General features: G+C 41.2%; 1 protein-coding gene across 1 annotated transcript in view; it reads right to left on the bottom strand.

Moving 5' to 3' along the window:
* Positions 1-685: 685 nt before the first annotated feature.
* clip2 (CAP-GLY domain containing linker protein 2) overlaps positions 686-21194 on the bottom strand; it is a 35126-nt gene continuing 14617 nt past the window's right edge. The window contains exons 4-18 of the mRNA XM_071519879.1: positions 20259-20383; positions 17816-18029; positions 15597-15794; positions 14927-15030; positions 13735-13795; positions 11692-11796; positions 7246-7614; positions 6165-6746; positions 5970-6027; positions 5526-5609; positions 4416-4572; positions 2605-2764; positions 2224-2412; positions 1368-1427; positions 686-1245 (exon numbers count right to left, since the gene is read on the bottom strand). Of these exons, the coding sequence (XP_071375980.1) occupies positions 1234-1245; positions 1368-1427; positions 2224-2412; positions 2605-2764; positions 4416-4572; positions 5526-5609; positions 5970-6027; positions 6165-6746; positions 7246-7614; positions 11692-11796; positions 13735-13795; positions 14927-15030; positions 15597-15794; positions 17816-18029; positions 20259-20383 (2478 nt within the window). The 3' untranslated portion in view covers positions 686-1233. The remainder of the gene's footprint in view (positions 1246-1367; positions 1428-2223; positions 2413-2604; positions 2765-4415; positions 4573-5525; positions 5610-5969; positions 6028-6164; positions 6747-7245; positions 7615-11691; positions 11797-13734; positions 13796-14926; positions 15031-15596; positions 15795-17815; positions 18030-20258; positions 20384-21194) is intronic.

The raw sequence follows: 21194 nt of genomic DNA, 5'->3' as shown, positions 1-21194 counted from the left end.
CAGGCCTCCCGGTTTCATTAATATCAATATTTAGTCTTAGCAGGGAGTCCGATGCTGTGGAGCGGCTTAAAGGACCACTCTGACTTTTTGGGAGTTTGGCCCATTGGTCTCCTTACCCAATATGTGACAAGAGGACTGGCACTAAAATCATCTCTGAGTCGGGTGCGTAGCTCTTTCCCGTGCACATGCTAACGCTTTAGCATACAGTATGTTAAGTCACTGTTGGCGACTAGCATTATCCTAAAAAGAAGAAAATGTCTAAACCTGTCAGGCTTGTTTAGTGGATTGGTAAAATAGACATACAATTTGACAAAAATAATGAACTTTCAATGGCAGAAGAACTCTCTTCTCTCGATACATCAAGCATAACGTTTACGTACACAGAAAGTGAGCGAAGTTAGCCAGATAGCTAAAGCTTTTTGCGTGGTTTCGTAATGGACTTCACTAATAATGAAGATTAGGATTTTGTTTTCAGAAGTTATGAATCTATCAATGCCAACTTTGGATTACTAAAAGGTTTATCTGCATATTTTGGATAATGCTAACAGCCTACGATTATTTAGCATACTGTATGCTAAAGCGTTAGCATGCTCACCGGACAGATCTATCTACTGGTGACACAGATGTGATTTTGGTGCCAATCCTCTTGTCACATATTGGGTAAAGAGACCAATGGGCTAAACACCCAAAAAAGTTGGAGTAGCCCTTTAAGAGTTGCTCTGAACATCACTGGCCAAGACAGCTCACCTAAAGAGGATTATTACAAAGCGGAGTAGCAAAGTAAAAGCAATAAATAAAACAAACAAGGCGACTGAGACCCAATTCTTCAGTTCTTCATGTCGTCGTCCGCCAGCCGTTTTGCCCTCTGGGTCAAAATTCAGAATTGTCAATAAGTTCCCGGCAACTTGTCGATTCAAGCTCTCTAACTATTGTAAAGCGATCGAAAGTTGCCGTTTGTTCTCAAGAGTCTTACCGATAATATCTCTTCACCTCCAAGTCCCATTTCTCAGTCTGTATTTTTATAGTACTTTGAGCTGTCTTTATGATTGGCTAATAGGTGTTTTCTGAGACACATAAATTCACTTGAGATAGAGAATTGTTGTTTTGGTATTAATTGTAAACTGAAAATTTCTTCAGGAGTCCATCGCAGCATCAGGTGAAATGTCATACTGGCTTTTCCTTTGAAGATGTACCTCTGCGTGTCCCAATTCAAGCTTCTCTCTTCTTCTCCTATCAGTGTTGTTCCTGGAAGGCCACAGAAACAGAATTATTTCGCAGCACTGAATGGCATTGTTGTATTATGTATCACTAATTTAGTTTAATAGTGGTATAGAAATACGGAGCGATTACAATGAAAGAATACGAACATTTTGAGTACTGTCTGGCACCTGCTGATGAATTCCATTGGCTGAATTTGCACCATGCGCCTGAAAAACACCATCACCAAAACGTCAACGCCAGCACCAAACTTTAGTGAGTAACTACCCTTCAACGCATACAGTCCCCCATTACACCTGGTGTTAACTAGCATCTGCTGTCCAGATAGTGTCCACGACTTAGCTGGGTTACATTTGTACCTGACATCAAAATGTGTGTCTGATATTTCTCTTTCCCTCACCAAAACACAGATTATTGCACACGTCACTTCAGTCCATAATATTTGCATCCTCTTAAACACTTTGTCTTGCCTGTTGCACATCTACAGGGATCCTGACATCCATTTGTGTTGTCCAAGCTGCCTGCTACCTGACTGATTTTCGTGTTCTTCCCGCTTGGATCTGCACATTCAAGTTTGTTTCCATTAACGTAGTTGCTGTATGTGGACTAGTAAAAAGCATGCTACTGAAATGGCCATCTGCTATTGGCTGATCTTTGGTACCAGGTGATGTCACCACCTGTTGTACTCTATAGAAGGTGACATCACCTGGCACCAAAGATCAGCCAATAACAGATGACCATTTCACGAGCATGCTTTTTCCCATTAGATGTCAGGCTTTACACATATTTGGGTTTGGTGTTACGTTACTCTTTAAACTTTGTTGTTTATGTGGCCAAACGTGTCCATGACCACCTCCGAGGGTGATCACATATTCAAATTTACACCTGGATTTTATGTGTTGTTATGCTATCCAATTACAATCACCTAGGATGCTTGTTAACGCCAGGTGGAAAGGGCGTTACATAGACAACAATAGCGAAGTCCTGTTTTTTTTTTTTTTTTACCGGGCTTTTATCTGGATGCTTGCGCATGGCCTGGACCAGCTGGTCCACTTCTTGGTTGTGTTCCAATGCATTCCTCAGGGCTTCTTCAGTGCTGAGCAGCCGCTGGCGCAGACGGTTCACCTCCGAGTCCAGGGTGGAGGGATCCAGCATGGAGTACCGCCGGTGGTCTGGGGAAGAGCGCTCCCGACCCTGAACACACACAAGGGCAGGAATATATAACCGCTGTCTGTTGTTTGATCATTTGTATCATGCCATGTGTGAATCACATCTGGAAAAAATATATTATGCACATTCACAAAAAAGGAGTACATTTTAAGTTTCTATGTTCATTTAGCCGCCACATGACACAGATTCTAAATGTATAATCTGTATAATCCTCACCAGTAGGAGCAGTTTGTCTCGCAGGGTCTTGATGTCATCCTGGAGTTTCTGCTCCTTGACCTTCCACTCGGCCTTGTGCACCTCTCGGCTCAGGTCCCGCTCCATGTCCCGCGAATGGCGATGTGAATCCAGGAGCAACACCCTTAGCTCATTCAGACTCCTAGCATAAGAAAGACAATACGGTGGATGAAACAAAGCAAATATAAAGGAAAACTGAAAGGATGAACCATCAGAAAAAAAAGCATTTCGTTGTGTCTTTTTTCATGGACTTGGTTGTGTTGGACTCTGTTATTGTTTGCCTCCTAAAAGTCACCATTAGTGGTTTTATTCTACCGTGTGATATGCTAGTAATTGGCTTTCCTGCATTATCTTGTCAAGTTCCTGAGATGGAAAGGTGTAAAAATGGTCAAAGTTGACTAAAAACCTTCTTTGAGAATATTTAGTGGGTTGTGCAAGGAACACCTGACTAAACAGTAATAGTGACACTAAGGAGGTTAATGATACTCCTGTCCAATAAAACTAACTCAAGGTAAGACACCCAATGAATTTTTTAATGGATGGTATATACTTTTACTGTATATGAAATTACTGTTGCACTGAACCTGCATAGGAAAAGAGTGTGCTATGTTCAAAGGTATCAGTTCACATAGCCAGAGGGGTCATTCATGTAATACTCACTTTTAGTGCTGTGTAGCACTTACTAATGTAATAACCCTCAACAATATAAGATCTGCTCATAAATTAACTGTGAGACAGGCATTAAAGTAAAAGTCGGCCAATAATGTAATGAAATGAGTCTGATCTGTAGAGTAACTACAGGAAAATGCATTGTGTGAATGTGTGTGGATTTAGTGAAACGGGCGCCGACTGCACGGACCTTGCGACAACTTTGCCTCTCTCTTTTACCATGTGTGGGAAAATGATGACCTTAATTATCGGAGTTTTATTGAATCTGTGTTAACCTCTTGTACCGTAGCCAGATCTGGCGGCTTAAGCAATAGGAGTCACTGGTGTGAGCGGGGCACAGCGAACTGAAATCAGAGGTGTGTGGTGAGGAAGGCCGGTGACATTCTTCACTGGTCACCGACTCAGAGGGCAGTTTGAGCCGCAGCCCTCTGGGTGCAGCTTTAGAGTACCTACACTCCAGGGGAAAACACCCGGGGACTCATTCATCCCCACTGCAATCAGGTTGCTTAATTAGCACATGAAATCATGTAGTATCTTATGCCTGTACAAGAACCTTTCATTTTGCACTAATGAGCAGCATTTTATTGCACTCTATCAACCTATTGACTCCTTGTCTGGTCTTAACAACTCGTGCTGATCTATATGGGGATATGTTATGGTGATTTATGTGTTTTACTGTGTTTTTATGCTATGTGCTTTGATTTTTTTTATGTGTTTTGTTATGAGTTTTACTGCAAACCCTGTATGCAGACCAAATTTCCCTTATGGGACAATCAAGTTTGAATTGAATCAGGATTTGGTACTCCCCGCATCCTCATTGAGTTTATCCCAGTAAATCAGATGCCTATTTGTCATAGTTTGGGAACTAATCTCTACATTAATATATATGTATATATCTACAGTAGTATATATTTAATTGAAAGAATTTTCTTTCAAGTTCGCAAAAAAAATACAGTGCCTGCGAGTTCCGACAGTGTGCCAAACATCGAACCATAAACAAATCCACAACCTTTCTTCTCAACACCAGCGTGTGTGGTGATATCATTTTTCATCCTCTTTACCCAATAAAAGCGCTGAGGCAGATTAGAAAATCAATATGGGCTTTTGTCTCCACGTCCAATTACCTCTCTTTCTTCAGCAGCTCCTGACTGATGATGACCAGCTGCCCAGAGGCATCATGGGACTTCCTGGTCATGGACTCCAGGTCTGCCTCCACACGCACCTTCTCCCTGGCGAGGGCTTCCGCTTTCTTTTCTCCCGAGCGAACCTTGCCCTCCAACGCTGGTGCGAGAATCAGAAGCAATACTTTTAATGTGAGTTTTAACTGAATAATCTGGAATACATAAAGTTGTGGTATTAGTCTACTTAGGCCCCATTTGAATTGGATTAATTGTACTGGGGGAGGTCCTGTAATTGTAACGGCATCTGTAACTTTAATCAAATAAAAATCTGCTATGTTCAAGCTGTGCTTTTGCGCTTTATTCTCCTGCCTTATTTTTAATTTTAGTTTTATAATCTAAAGGTAAACGGTGTATAATTTTCTGTGTTGAGATCTACGCCATATGAATTGCAATTGCCTTTATTCTAATTCCCTTGCTGCTAATTCTAATACGGCTTTCCACTGGCATATATCATCAGGTTCCCTGCTGCTTTTGAGATGTAATTTATCTGCTACATTTTTTTGTTAAGCAAATGAAGCCTGAAAATTATCAAATTAGACCATAACTAGTGTTTGTGAAAATTAGTCTAGGGATTTTTTTTTTTTTTGTCAGAATGTTCTAATCGATTCAAGAGAATCGGACACATAAAAATAGAATAATACATCTGTTTTCACTTTGTGTCTTATTTTCTTCATTGTATGTGTATTTTGCATTATCTACAGTCCATTTTTCATTGTGTCAGTTCAATTAATTGAACTGCATTGAGTTTGTTTTTCAGTCCTTTTGATGTGCTGGACGTTATGGTCTTCAGAAGACAGCGACTCAACACATTTCACGCTGAAGATCAAAGGACAAATACGACTGTCATGGACACACAATCCACTGCATGGTGAAGTCAGCGTAAGGGAAGGCTGCAGTCCTTCAGTCACCACACATGCAGGCATTGCACCAGTCACCAGCAACCAATCACAAGTTTGTGTGCTGCTTTCATCATAGGTCATGAAAAAGCGGGAGCGGACACTGTGAAGTAGGACACTGAATGCCGTCAGAAATGCTCCTTTAAAAGACACTTACCTGTGATCTGTGATTTGAGGGCGTCAACCTGTGAAGTGAGAGTAGAGACCTCTTTTTCCCTTTTCAGCAGCTTCTCCATTGTTTCTAAAGAAAAAACACAACCACAGTTAGTGTCTGTCAGCTTTCAAAACAGGTGCAGTCAATGCTGGAACCACAGAATTGTCTTGATAAAGGTTTGACAGAATTAATAGAATCCACATAGCACTTTGGAAAGGAATACTATTCTTATCTTAAATCGTATTGTGTTTATAACTAGTTGGCATGAGCAGAGAGCAGAATATACAAACAAAAACATTATAATTACATATGGAATGATTGTAAAATAATTTGGTTTTCTACCTCTGTCCCACATTTTGAACATAGAAAATATGACAACTGCGATGTACGAATGTTTCAACTTTTTTGTGAAAAATAGCAAATATTAAACTCAGTGAACTTTGATACCTTCAATGTTCTGTTTTAGCTTCATCTTTTCATCTGAAATTTCATTGTCTTCTATCACCTAAAAAAGGAAGAAAGTATTGAGTGACAACTAAAATGGATAATAGATGATTCATTTGTTATTTGTTTGCCACAAGAAAGCACAAAAATAGAGCTGCATCACATCCACAAATCCCCTCTCCTCACCCAGCCACTCACGTTTGCATCATGGGATGTATAGCGGTCTGCCTGGATGGCCTGCAGCCGGTTTGCTGTCACCCTCAGCTTCTCCTCCAGGTTCTGGATCTCCTCTCTGCTCTCTGCCTGGGCCTTCTGCAGAGCCTGGTAGTCCGTCATCTTCTTCTCGGACAGCTCCAGCCTCTCTCTCAGCTCCTCCCTGGTTTTGTCCTGGTCCAGCTGGAGCTTCTCCGACTCCGCCAGCCTCTGCTCCGCTTTCTGCAGCTTCTCGGTGGCCTCCTTCAGCTCCAGGGCCTGCATGCTGCTCTTGGCCTCGGCCTGGGTCCTCCACGTCTGGCTGCCCTCGGCCAGCTGCTCTTTGGCCTCCTGGAGGCGAGCGCCGAGGTCCTCGCGTTCCTTGGTCAGAATGGCCGCCTCGATCTTGTGCTTGGCCTTCAGATTCTCCACCTCCAGTTGGTGCTCCATCTTCAGGCTCTCCAGAGTGTTTCTCAGCTCCTGGGGGTCCTGCTCTTGGCCTGCTGGAGCACTGTGGTCACTACTCAACGAGGCTTTCAGCTCCTCCAACGAACGCTGGTGGTCTCTGACTAAAGAGTCCAATTTAGCCTGCAGAAAAGAATTCAATTATCTATCCTGAAACATGCATACTGGGGTTACACAAATATATGGGGCCAAAATCAGCCTTTTATTAAAAAATGGATATTGGCCAGTCATTGTCCTCAATCTTCGATGCAGTTTGATTGCTTATATATTTATTATAGCATTGATCAGCACCACAATGGTTGTCTATGGGAAGCCCTTAACCTTAAGTGATTCTAATGAGGCCTTTTGATTGGATTCCACATCTTTTTGGACTTTTTTGGCGTGAAAATTGTCAAATTAAAAAAAGAATATGAATAATATGCCAGTAATTGGCAGCTTCAATCCAAAAATACTGCTATCGGCCTTCAAAAGCCCATATTGGTTGAAATTACATTACTTACATACAGAGAATTCAGACAACAGAACAGAGAATGACCCCACTGTCTTTGCTGAAGTTCTTTGACAGCCAACACTTTTGGATGAAACAGATTCTACTTGGATCAAACAGAACACACTGGGTTACCTTCCAGGTGTCCATCATCTCCATGTTCTCCTTGGTGGCCTGGTGGACCTTCTGCTTCAGATCACTGATCTCCTGGCTCTGTTTCTCCACGGTGGCCCTCAGCGAGTCGGTCTCCTGCTGGCGTGCCGCTAGGGCCGCCTCGTACTTCTCCTTCAGCTCGCTGCTCTCCTTGTAGTGCTCGCGGCCCGCCGACAGCAGCTGCTCGCGGAGGAGGAGGGTCTCCGGCTGGGCGCCCGACCCGTCGCCGGCCCGCTGCGAGTCGGCGTCGGGCCCTCTGAGCTGAGCCTGCAGGGTCTCGACCTCGGCTCGCCTGAGGCCGAGCTCCTCCTCCAGCTGCACGATACGACTCTGCTCTTCCACTGTGGTTTGCTGATGAGAAAGATGGGACATCCGTCATTTGACTCACGGGTTCGCCTCATCATTGCGATGGCTGAAAGATGTCAGCCTTCCAAATGAATGACCTTATTGCCGTAACAGGTGAGTGATCTCCTGCAACAGAATGATGTCATTCGAAAGAAAAGGCGTCATCGACAAAGCGTCACACACAATGATTGAGTGTTTATGTGCAGAAATCAGGCCTCGGGAAACGACAGAGTCACAAGCACTAAAGCCGGGCCTGTAAACGATTAAGCATTCAAAGGGAAATCCTCTCCTTGCAGGTTAAGGATTGGAAATGAGCAGGTCCAGTGCAATCCACAGTGAGATCCCTAAGTATCCGGACAGCGACACATTGCTTACTGTTTTATCGTGGATGGGAGATGAGTCCAGACTGTCAGCTTTGTTTTCAGGGCATTTTTACATCGTATCAGATGAACGATTATAGAACTACAACTCTTTTTCTTCATGGTCCCCCAATGTCACGGTACACAAGAGCATTTGGGCAGATTAAGATTATTTTGTAGACGTTTCAATTATGTACTCAAAAAATTCTCATGGTGCTTTTATCTTTTAAGTCGTTAACCCACACTTTTGATATCCTATCACCAGTTTATCTTTCCAGTTTCTCTCCATTTCAGTGTATCTCTATGAGAAATTAGTTATTATGAACTATGCTTGGCTCTAAATTATTCTGAGGCATTATCGAGTGTATGGTTGACTAAATGAGTGTAATGGTTACACAAGGGTCTTGGTTATCTAAATATCCAGTAACCAACATGCTCCTGAGATACCTTGCTTCTAATTTTCCTGATATTTTCTATGAGGAAATTAATAGGGATAAACAACTATTTGCATAAGATTTAGAGAGATACGTAACATTTGCCCAAGTTATTCATCTCTACATCAGTAATCCATGTTTGGAGGCTGAATTGTTAACTTAGAACCTTAATTGCTAATATTCATTTAGCCAACAATGTACTTTGTAATGCCGCAGATTAATTTATAGCCAGTGTAATTACAGCTAAATCCTCATAGACGTGAATGTAGTGGAGGGTAAATCCACAGAAACAAAGTTTGCGAAACAAGGTTTACACACCTTTTCCATCTAATATGAATCTTTAAGATCTAAAACCATAGCGTACATCATAGTAAAAAGAAAAAAAATGTTAATCTGTCCAAATACTTTTGGCCACCTTGAAAAGGGGGACCATGAACATAAAAGGCTTTAGTTGTCAAAAGCATAGTTTGGATTTGTTCACTCTAGGTCTCCAGTTAGTCTTTTTCTAGGAGGCAAAAGGTATTGTTTATCATTTTAAGTGGAGTACTCTCAATGTATTGACAGCGCTCGGAGTGAGTAATTCACAAGACCAAGGGTCAAAAAGTCCAAACAAACCATTATGCTGTTCATCATATACCGATTCCCTCATATCAAAGCTGACAGTCCGCACTTGAACGTTGCAGTCACTGTGTCATTTCTCATCCAAAGTAACAACGGTAAGGAGCCCAAGGATCAAACAACGTGACACTGTCCAAATATTTGTGCAGCTCACTGTATGTGCAAAGAAGTGGAAGATGAGAGGATAGGACAGCCATTCTCTGATTGTCTAGAAGCAGCCAAGCAAATACAGTAAAGCCAACAGCAAATCTCATGACATAGTGACACTACATACAGACATCTGCAAACATCCGGCACGCCACATATCCATCCCATTGCAATAAAATGGAGATTAAGAAAGAGGACCTGTTGCGCAGTGCGTAGATGTTAATTTCAACCATCTGGGCAAACAATCTACTAGACCTCAGAAATGCTAGTTGATTGATATCAAAGAAATTGCCTCAGATTGTGGCAAAACACACAAGAGTAAAAGATTTTCTATGCGAGGTTAATGTCCTTGACAGCATCTGAAGTCAATCTGAAGTCAAGAATTTAGATAGCTTAGCAGAGGATCAAAGCCAAAACAAGATCAAATCTTTTTCACCTTGGTTCTCTTACCCAACCTCAAGGACACTGCATCATGTGTGCATCTTCCCTGTTGGCAAAAGCAGACCTTACTGCATATAGGAATCCAACATTTTAAAGCCTTTCGATGCCTTAAAATCGATAGCACATGTCTGTACAGTACTAACAGGTATTGATTTTTGTGACCCTGGTCTATTATTGAGGAGGGTTTCTCTCTGGACTGCAGCACCGTGTGTGCAAGAGGCGTGAAAGACATATTTTTGTCCCTTGTTGGTTCTATAGTTAGATAGACATTGTACCTTATAGTTATAGCTAACCATTGCCACAATGATTTATCTGAAAGCTATTAACTTCAAACATGCAGGTACAAAAATTAGGTCTATTAATGTAGCAAGTTGTCTAAAAAGTAATCGATAAATGGTTGCATTCATTTTTCAGTGATTAATAATGCATGACTGTTTACTTTCTCATGGGATGGGAAGTAATCTAAAAATAAATCAATGAGTGATTCCATTAAAATTTCAGCAATTGCTAATTTGTTACTGATTATACATGAACCACTCAGTAATCAGCACAGATTTGACCAACAAAAGAGAGGTGAAAAGCTTCTGGGCCAAGACTACATTATTACTATGATGGAGGGGCAGATCAAGTTTTTGGTCAGTTATTTTCACTTTTTAGCATTTCTACCCTTTTATAAAAGGTAATAAACATAAACCATCAATATTATGTCATGTCAGGGGGTGTGAATTCAGAAATTTGTATGTGATCAGCAAATGTAAATGTCAGCATTTCTGGCCTCCTGCCTACCAAAACACATTTGGTAGAACTTAGAAAAGGGATCCTGGAGTCACCTGTTGCTATGTCAATATATTTATATAAACACAAGAACAAGAACATCTGCAACTATATCCCAAATATATTTCAAATTGGTCATTTTTTGTATATTGTGAAACATATCTCTAAAATATATTCTGAAGTAGACTTATATGTGAAATGTGTATTCTTTCTATACGGGGCTGATGGTGGTTTTTCATGGTTGACAATTCATAAACCCATATCCAAGTATGTGTGCTACAAGTTTTATACCAAAATGAAATACTGTTTTGAATTTGATTCTGAAAATTGAGATCAGCATCGTTTTAAATGGATTCTCCCAAGCTTGTCCTCTATCTCTCTCTCCCTCGTCATCATCATCAGCTCTCAGCTCCATGCACCACATACCTGACAGCCAGGGCAAACCTTAAAGCACGGAGGCTGCAGTCAAAGCCTCCCACCTGAATCTCACCAGCAGCAACTCTGATAAAAGACGTTTCTCACCTCTGTAGCTTCAACATTGTTTTTGATCTTGCCATTTGTTTAATCTTCCCTAAAGACATAATACTTGAATTTTGAGTTAGAGATGCACTGATAGTAGCTGTGGTACTGGGATTGGCGCTGCTCCAGCTCTCATGCACCTGGATCAGCAACTGAAGCTTTCATGATAGACTTCAATTAAATCTTTTTGACACTCTTTTATTAGGCCTAACCTACTGCACTCATCTTTATCTGTCAACCTATTGTGAATAAGCTGTTTCTATCTGTTAACCTATTCTGAATAAGCTGTTTTTTATCTGTTAACCTATTCTGAATAAGCTGTAGAGAGCCTATCAATAAGCTTGTTTGACCAGTATAAATAAAAAAGAGAAACATGACATCCTCTAGCCTATGTTATGTAGCCTATTTTCTATTTTATTATCATGTATCACTATTGTCATTTTTTTATTTGAGGATGAAATAAACGCAGTTGATGCACTTGTAATATCTTGTTTTATAATGGGCCAATACTAGGCTGCATTAAGGACAATAAATTGAGTACTACTCAGATCAGTACTCATATCAGCTGATTGATAAAGTTTGGATTTGTAGTCAGCACTCGTATCGGTTCTGAAATATTGCTATCGGTGCACCTCTAATGTGAATGTAAGTGTGGACACGGAAGACAGGTGGAGTATGACTGTGACAGCCGTGAGTCCCACTGCCATCAACCACAAGCAAAACAGGTGGAGAACCACACAAGACAGCGGCTACAGGCAAAAAAGGGCTCGCCATTTTTTTTTTTTTTTTACCCTCTTCTTCTCTAAGTCTTTCTGAAGCGCCTCTGCTCTCGACTTTTCGAGGAGCAGGCTCTGCTCAAGCTGACGAATATGGGCATGTTCCAATTTCGTCTGAGTCTACGGAGAGGGAGAGAGGGAGAGAGACACAAAGAGGAAGACAGGAAAAAAGACAAAGTGGTCGAAGAGAAGGGAGAAACAACAAGAGACCCAGACCCACAGGCGGAAGGGAAAAGATATAGATCATAAAAAGCAGAAAAACAGATTTGTAGACAGCAGCACTGAAAATAGTAAAGACGTCTCCGAGAGTTCTGAGCTGACTTCAAGGAAAACTGAGTGGATCACATGATGGCGAGCCACGAGGAGGAGGGGGCTGGGGATTTAGGCCAGACGTCCCCTCAATGGTTTACATATTAGGGCTGGCATTTATTTTCAGTGCTGATGTTGGGATTGAGCTTGCAGAAAAAGTAATTTTTTAGACAGATAGACAGACAGATAGATAACTTTATTAGGTACACCTGTCTTGTAGCGGCTGGCCATCTGCTGCTATAGCCCATTTATCATAAGGGACAACAACTTGTGTGTCCTGAGATGCACTCCTGCACACCACTGTTGCAAAGAGAGCTGTTGTTGGAGCGTTTGTGGCCTTTCTGGTAGCTTGGACAAGTCGGCCCGTTCTCCTCCAACAAGGTGTTTTTTGGCTCACTGGATGTGTTTAGTTTCTCGCACCGCTCTCTGTAAATTCTAGAGACTGTGAGTGTGTGAAAATCCCAGGAGATGCACTGAACCAACAGTCAGACCACAGTCAAAGACTCTTAGATCACGCATCTTTGCCCGTTCTAACGTTAAGTCACCATAACTGCACGCTTTTTATATTGAGTCGCTGCCACATGATTTCGCCGTGCGGAGGAGCAGGCTGTTTAAGCGTTAACGAGCAGGTGTACCTAATAAAGTGGCCGGCGAGTGTGATTAGAATTTCAACAGTTTTCACTGCAGTTCAAATACATGTATTCTCATCAAGGAATTATTTGTTTCTGAAAGCTGAAAATATGTCTTCTTAGTTATGCAACAGTCTACTACTATTATGATGTAAGCGTAAAGTGTTAATGTGGTCACGTGAGGATGGGCTTTATTCTGAGACAGAATGATGTGGGCTTACTGTAGCGTAGAGCTGTGGCTTAAGGCTGGCACAGAAGTTTCCATCGCTGTCAATTACTGCTCTGCACACCCAGGGAGGTGATTAACTGATATGAGCTTTGGCAAACTCATATTTAGAGTTGGCCTTTCCTATTAGATACCCTTTTAATTGCACTGTAAGCGTGTCTTATCCTATTAGGCATTAAGCCTATTGTCTTTTTATCCTCTTTCATGCGTCAATATGGCTTCCGTGCAGCGTCGGAACATTATGCCGGAATATTATAAAGTTAGGCGACGCTGCGCAAAGCTTGGAGCAGAGAGATTAAGAATGTGATTGTGCTATACAACTTTGGAGTCTGTAGTCTCAACCCATACAGTACATCCCGCAGTTACTTATCTAATTTTAGAGAGCTGTAGGCTGAAAGAATTTTTTAAAAATAACACTCCAGTCGTCATGTTACACACCGTGTAATTACAAATTTGTTTCTACGCGTATCCGTTTGGAGTGTGAGTGCAGGGTCAGCCAGCAGCGCCGTCATATTCACTCATGTGCGAGTATGCAAAATGGGAATATATTAAGATTTCCCTACCGTTCAGGTTCTTTCTCATGGGACACAGAGAGGACAGACATTGTACCTTATCAAATTAGATTTTAGATTGTTCTTTTTCCTTTGTTGTATTAAAATAGTATCTTAAAAAAACAAAACATCATCAATCATTAATACATCTGTCTTGAGCCCCCAGGGTTTGAATTAGGGTCCATGATGTTATAGGATACACTGAATATCAATATTAGGCAGGCTTTCATACTTTTCTGTTGCTAGAGCGTCACACATAACTCGGGTTTGTACACCCAAACAAACAGCCCATACGTTTCGTGATTCATACAGGATGAGAATATCGATATGTGCTGATAGATACCTCCAGGTCTCCTTTGGTGATGGATTCCTCCTCCACTCTGAACTGGAGGTCCTCCACTTTCCTGTAGGAACAAAGTTGCATGGGATGTGGCGCAGAAGAAAAAACACATCAAAGGAACATGGACTCACCACTGAGGAGTATTTGAGTCGCTCTAAGAATTATTGGGCAGCTGGTAGGATTGTGATGGGCAAGCCGTCTCATTTGTGATTACTACAGCAGAATAAAATGTAACTAATATCGTGATTCATTTTTCTGCCTCACGATACATATTATCACATTTCTGTATTGCGATATATTGAATTTCGATATATCGTCCCATCCCTACAGTACAGGATTTGATATAATGACGTTTAACAGAAACGCATTTATTGGCTGCATATTAAACAGGGAGATTCAAATACACATTCACTATCCAGGATATTGGTTTAGACCAGTGGTTTTCAATCTGGGTTTCATTCTAGCCATCTAATCAGGGACTCATTTGCACCTGGGATGCCAGGTGACTGTAATTAACCTGGTAAAACAGAAAACCAGCAGTACTCTGGATTGAAAACCACTGGTTTAGTGCATGAGCTTGCAAAAGAAATGGAGCTGTCATTCAACGTGACTGTGACTTTACTAGCTCCATACGCCGCCGTGGCTGCTCATATGTTTTTACTTAATTTTCTCAAGATAACAAAGTAGTGCTTTTGATAAGATCCCTATGTTTGTCCCATTGCTGTTGCCGTCATGAGAGGCAAGCCTAGTGAGCCTGATAGTGGAGCCAAAGTGCAGACAGACAGAGAAGATCAACAACTGATCAACGCAATAGACTTTACTTTAGTCAAGATATGACACAGGCAGAAATTGCAACCACAATCAGTCGCCTAATTAAGTTGTGATCTCGAGAAAAACACTTTTTTTGTTATCTGATGATGATATAATTAAATCGTGATCATGAGAAAACAAAGTCTGACATCTTCGAAATAATGAGAAAATTAATTTGTGATCTTGAGATAACCGGAACAAAATAAGAGTTAGCAACCATGACCTCGGCTTCTGTATGTTCCATCAGTTTCTCTTCAAAATTGAATTTTAGATTAGTGACACTTTTTTCTGTTTTGCTTTCAGTACGACTTTAACAGAGGCGTGCTGATCTTGCATGAACAAACGTGTAAATAATATGTCATAAAGTAGTGACGAGTGACATTACCTTTTCTCTTCTTCAAGCTGATTGGCCAGTTCCACTTTATCTTTCTGTGTGCTGGCCAACATGGTCTTGACTTGCTGCAGGGTGCTCTCATTCTCTGATATGTACTGCGGTCAGCAATAAGAAAGGTGCTTGTGTAAGAAGATATGACCAAACACACTCAACAGCTGTTCATTGTTGCATTCCATGATTGCTGCTTTAACCGAAGCTGGTTTATGTTGAACAGAATAATAAAAAAAAAAGATACATGTATAATGGCTACGGGGAAAAAGAAATGGTTATGGTTAACCTTTCAATATGAATAATCGATCCCCTGTGATTGAGTCTCCCTGTTGCCATAAATAAACCAACTTCTAATGCAGGGAGAAGATATTATGATCCCAATAGTAATAAATAATCGGTGTAATCTTTACCCTTAACCTTTCCTTTAACCCAGGAATATGATTTTTACATGCTAACAAGTTTAATATCGGAGTATCCCAGGCATCTTAACCGGGTTTCTCATAATCAAACTATGATTTAACCCAGTTATGACGTTTACATATGTTGACCCAAAACCAGGCTGCAGTTAATCACACACTTCACGCTCAGAATCACGCAGAATCAGGTCTGGAGTCTATAATTATATCATTTCATTTATAGATAACAGAGTGTTTGCTTTTGTCCCATGTACCTGCACGTGCTGGGCCTTGAGAGCGCTGAGCTCCTTCTCCACCTCGCAGATGTGGCTGTTGGCCTTGGCCACCTCGGCCCGCTCCAGGTCCCTCTCGGCCAGCAGCTGCTCGATGTGCTGCTGCTTCTCCTTCAGGGCCTCCTGCAGCGCCGTGGTGCCCGAGATCTTCCGGGCGTAGCGCGACGACGTCTCCGTTAGCTGAGTAAAGGATGAAAAGGTAAGACATGAGGTGGAGGAGAGTGAGGAGAAATTAGATAAGAGTAGGATCGGGATGATATATTGGTTTGCCATAATATAAGACCAAATCATTGCTAATATGATGGAGGTTGCTGACTCTGTTGTGTGGGAGGATTTTCCTCGACAGCTTCGGGGTGTCAGGTCTGTAAAACCTGCAATGAAACCTGCCTCACCCTGCCGTAAGGAGCTGCCAGCCCACGTAAAAGGATTTCATTGGTTTCAGCGGAGAGTTTTAGTGTCCAATGATGGTCTAAATGCTGTTTCAGAGGCTTTTCCACCCTGACATGACTAGAAATTCAGGGGGAAATCACTGAATCCTTGTCGTTTTGGGGGATTCTGTTGGCATGAAAATGATCAAATTTGACGGTATTCAATACTGGCACAAAATATTAGCCATAACCGTCTAACTCTACATAAGATGTTTGGTTTTTTTTATCCTTGCATTGGAAATGTGACTGCATTGCAAAAGTATCATCAACCTTCAGATCATAAATGCATTATGTAAGAAAAGACTGTGGGATGCTGTCAAACAAGTCCTGACTCTGCTGCAAAATAGTGGAAAATGCACCATTTTCTTTGACCACTAGAGTATGCTCTATGAAAGGATTCCTGCCCTGCCTATGAATTCAATTCAATTCAATAACCTTTATTTATATATACAGGGTAACACTGTATATATAAATGGAGCTCTCTTTAACAGGACGAAAAAAGCTGCAAGTAGCATTGTGGGATGGGATATTACCATAAGAAGACTTGGGAGGGTTGAGAAATTTGAAAGATGGTTGAGATGAGAATACAGTGAAATAGCAAACGCTGACAAAAAAGGAGACTCTATTGATGACATTGAGCAACCTGGGATCATCTGATAGAGATGACACAGGACTTGAATGCAGTCTCAGAGGTTTAGCTTTGATATGGTATCAAATACATGATTACTGAAGGTCACCAAGGTCTTGAATTCATGGTTACATTTTGTTTACACCCAGTATCGAGTATTGCATCAAGGATTGCAGTCGTTTGCCAGGTGTTCAGTGATCACACATGGATTGGCATTGTATGGGTTCTGCAGAGAAACCCTCGATGTACAAAAATCTCTCATGACAAAATCTCTCACTGTCTTTGTTTTCAAAGCCATAAATTGATATACCACGCCTATAAATGCATTGCCTCATTGACTGAGGGGTTGCGCTGTGTTAAGTGTGTGCTATACCTCTGAAGTGACCAAATTTGAATGACAGGTTATTCACAAACCATGCATGAATAGTAGCGCTGTGAAAAAAAGACATACAGTCACATTGCATTTGTGCTTGGGATGCATATGTAAACCTCAGTTTTAGTGCACATAATAATTACCTGTTACAAAGGCCATGCAAATTAGAGGCAGTACCCATGTGCTACCACTTAGCAAAATTAACTGTGGCACACCTAAGATCTTTTGAAAGGTGACAGTAAGCCAAAAGGTTTTGTGGCCGCTATCCTTGCTGTCTGACGCAGGCACTGTTGCCAACAATTTAGCAAAGTAAGGGAGAGGGTATTCCATCCAAGATCTTGCTCCCAATTATCAAAAGCTGAAATCACTGTGAGATACCCTAACGTCCCATTCGTTTTAGTCTGTTGCCAGCAATCCAGTAAATTAGTCTTAACGATGCAGAGCATGTTGATAGGGGCTGTTTGGGTGGGTGGGAGCACCGGTCTGAGGCAGTTTGATTTGCAACGGAGGAGCGAAATGCACTCTCAGTGAATCAGGGCCTCAGTGTATACACTAACAACTAAATTCAAATTACTAGTCAAAATACGGATTTAACAAGCTTGCTTAGCATTTCAGAGAACTTGAAAGGTGTCTTAAAGTTTGCAGCATTACTTTTCCTGGTTTCAAAACACATTCATGCCATTTCAAGCCACTTCTTTTTCCTCTACATATGCACACTCCCCCTGCTCTCCCTGAGTGTATTCAGGACATAAGGCTAGAGTTTCCGTCTTACCAGTCCAGCTCGGCTAGGTCGTCCACCCACGGAGGAGGCCACGGAGCTGACTGAGCTGATGGAGGAGCTGCTGGGGCTGTGGGCCAGGGAGGAAACCCCCATCGCCATCCGCTTGCTCTTCTTAGCCTTGGCCGGGCTGGTGGAGGGGAAGCCGATGCGGATCACCTTGTGGATCGGGGCAAACAGGCCAAACTTGGGAAGACACTGAAAGTATCTGCAGGAAGGATGGGAGGCGGAGAAGGAAATGGTTAGGGATTCTACTTAGCAGTTACAGATTAAGTGGGATTATGAATCCTTACTTATACAAATATATGAGGGTGAATGGTTAGCATGTCTGGTCTATGTTTCAGAGCGGTTATTACTGCTGATCATTGTGTTCAATAGGAAAAAGAACAAGGGAGGGCAGTGTAAGATTGCAGTCCAGGACATGACAACCTAAATTGTCCTGGCTTTGTCTTTCTTGGCTTTTGAATAAGTAAAACAACAGATGATAGACATCTAAATGTATTGCTAAACAGTAGCAATAAATTGATTTTTGTTTTTTCTAAAGAGATATCAATATTGATGTTTGTGCCCTAGAAGACATTTTAAACACCATTTTTAGAACAAATGTGAAGCAAAAAAAGAAGAAGAAGAAGAAGATGCAGCATAGCTGCCTGACTGCAAACCATCATCACTAAGTATTAAAAAGATAATATATACCATGATTAAAAGATCACAGCTACTTTAGGGGATTTTAGGAGGGGTTATAAGGCATGGAGAGTGGTCTAAGAACTATAATTTTCATGGTGAGAACTATAATTCTGTTGTTCAAACCATATCATCATTGTAGCTTTGTCTCCATGGTTGCTTCATCAAATGTTAACTAGGCCTGCACAATTAATTCTATAGCCTATCTCTATTTCTGTTTCTCCAATGAATAATTACACAATTCATTCATTTCTGGCATTTTAAGCTCAGGTAAGAATAGATGGGCCCACTGATGATAGCCTGAACATAGACACATTGTTTTTGTAGCTAATAATGGATCATCTTATGTCATTCGGAAATGTTTAAGTTACATATATACAAACTGCCAATGCAAACTTTGGCACTACACCCCAAAGTAATATGGCTAATTGTTTTAAAAACTTCACAAAATCCAGTATGACGAGTGCAAGAAGGCCGAGGCTGCTGCAGCATCAGGTCCCCTTCCTGCACAACACAAATGTCCATAACAGGAACTCTGTTAGCGTTTCTCCAAGTTAAAGTACACCATTATTGGTGTTTAGATTAGGATTTAGGCTGAGAATAAACAGTCTCAATGTTGATTTAGAGACTTCCTTTCTGCTACTGTCAGAAGTTAATACTGAACTGATTCAGAAGGCCAGAAACAACAAGTTGAAAATAGTCAATATGTGGATGTAACATGCAAAAAAGTGCTATATCCTAAAATCAGAAACTAATAATCATGATCACAATCAGTCATAGCAGTGGCTGCTACTAATACTGCTTAGACTACTCTCAGGCCACAGAATCATTTCAATATCACTTTACAATAACAGGATTTGTATTTCAATCAGCAATGGTTACTTAATTGCTGTGTTGAGTTTCCCCTGTCGATTCATCATGCGGTGTAAGGTTTGCATGATGGAAAGGAAAAGTTTCACTGTCCCGGTTTCCTTCAAAACAACTAATAACAATAATTTTGAGAAACTAAGAAGTAGTCCTGTTATTACAAAAACTACCTGAAAAATCACTAGAAGATTTGGGCATCATATTTGGGGAGAAAGACACAACCTTATGATCAATCAGACCTAATAATCAACCTTTTTAGTGTAAAATAGTAAAAGGGGTACTTTTGGATTTGGAACTATACTTCTTCATCACAGATGTGTCAGTGACTGTGCTACTGAGAGGTTTTCAGTCCACAGTTCTCCAGCCATGCCTTCTCTGCACTCTCTAAATGTCTAAAATGTGGCATTTCCATTTCGTGTAAACAAATATCTTTCCAGTAATGAAGTGAGATCAATGTTCTGCTGGGTCGGGAGACATTTCTGTGGATTTCTGAAAACAGTGGATGACTGCAAAGGATAAACAAGGTAACAGTAAACAAAAAAAGATGCAGACCAGCTGTGGGCCAATCAGTGACAAATATGCCATCTTGCTTTGACCTATAAATGTAGCTTTCCCCTCGGGCCGATCGGTGGAATTTTGAAAACGCTGGAACGCGGCGGTGATGATGAGATATCAAGCGTGATGGACGGACAGATGAACCGACTAATGAATAAACGAATGAATGAACAAACGAACAGATGGAAACCGATTCACAGTCCTCTCCCTGATTTCCTTGCGAGGGGAATTTTGGGGGAGCTCGAAGCAGAGAGAGAGCAAACAAGAAAGAAAGACAGTGTGTGTGTGCATTTGTTAAAGTGTGTGTGTGTGTGTGTGTGTGTGTGTGTACCTTGTGCCGGCTACTGCGCCATCGTTCTTCCCCAGGGGCTCGTCCAGCTCGACCCCGCACCATTCACCCTTGGCAAAGTCAGTCTCCCCCATATAGCGCACCACTCCCATCTTAGTGCCTCCCACCTGACGACAACACAGCACAAACGGTCAGAGAAATCACATTGAAACTACATTCTTGTCCATTATTAACAGTGGATTCAAGACTATTTGAGAGGGGAACATGAATGCTGTGTGTCTTATTTCCTACAAACACTAAATGACATCCAGCTGCCAGGTGTAATCAGACAGGCATGTTGGTGATGTGAAGGGAGAACCTCAGAGTTGACAACGTTGCAGTGATCAAACCAAAACGACCAAAGTAATAGTACAAACTAATAGCAGAAAATGTTTGTTCTCAAGATCTCGGAAAAGACTAAAAAAGTACTTAATTGCGATACACTGTACCTGGCAAGATGAATTTATAAGTTGAAGCAACACCTCCACGTTGTTTGGCTTGTACCTACAGTATATTATACTTAGACAACATTTTGGTTTCTGGAAATCAATCAATATACTATACAATACATTTGTTCTCTTTTTCACCCTGCACATAAACAAAAAGATGACCCTAACCCTAACCAACTAAAAACATTTCATGTATATTTTTATTTTATTTCAGTTAGTTTTACAAGATAATTTTAGTTCAGTTTTAGTTTTTTTTTTAAATATTGCTTACAGCAATGTTTGTTACACCCAGTTTTCATCTTAGTTTTGGTTTCTGATAATAACCTTGATGCTTAGTAAAGCTATTTTCTACAAAGCTTAAGAATTTATACCAATATATAACATGTAAAACATCCACAGCTTCTGGGGCAACCTCTACACAATAACCCTTTCACAATCAAAATGTGGTTATTGCCACGATAATTTGCCGACAGCTAGAGACATGAAGTCA

Source organism: Centroberyx affinis, unplaced genomic scaffold, assembly GCF_046629955.1.
Source record: "Centroberyx affinis isolate AG114_WGS23_722 - 3 ecotype Tasmania unplaced genomic scaffold, CSIRO-AGI_Caff_v1 ptg000747l_1, whole genome shotgun sequence".
Lineage (NCBI taxonomy): Eukaryota > Metazoa > Chordata > Actinopteri > Beryciformes > Berycidae > Centroberyx > Centroberyx affinis.
This window is presented reverse-complemented; position numbering and strand designations above follow the sequence as displayed.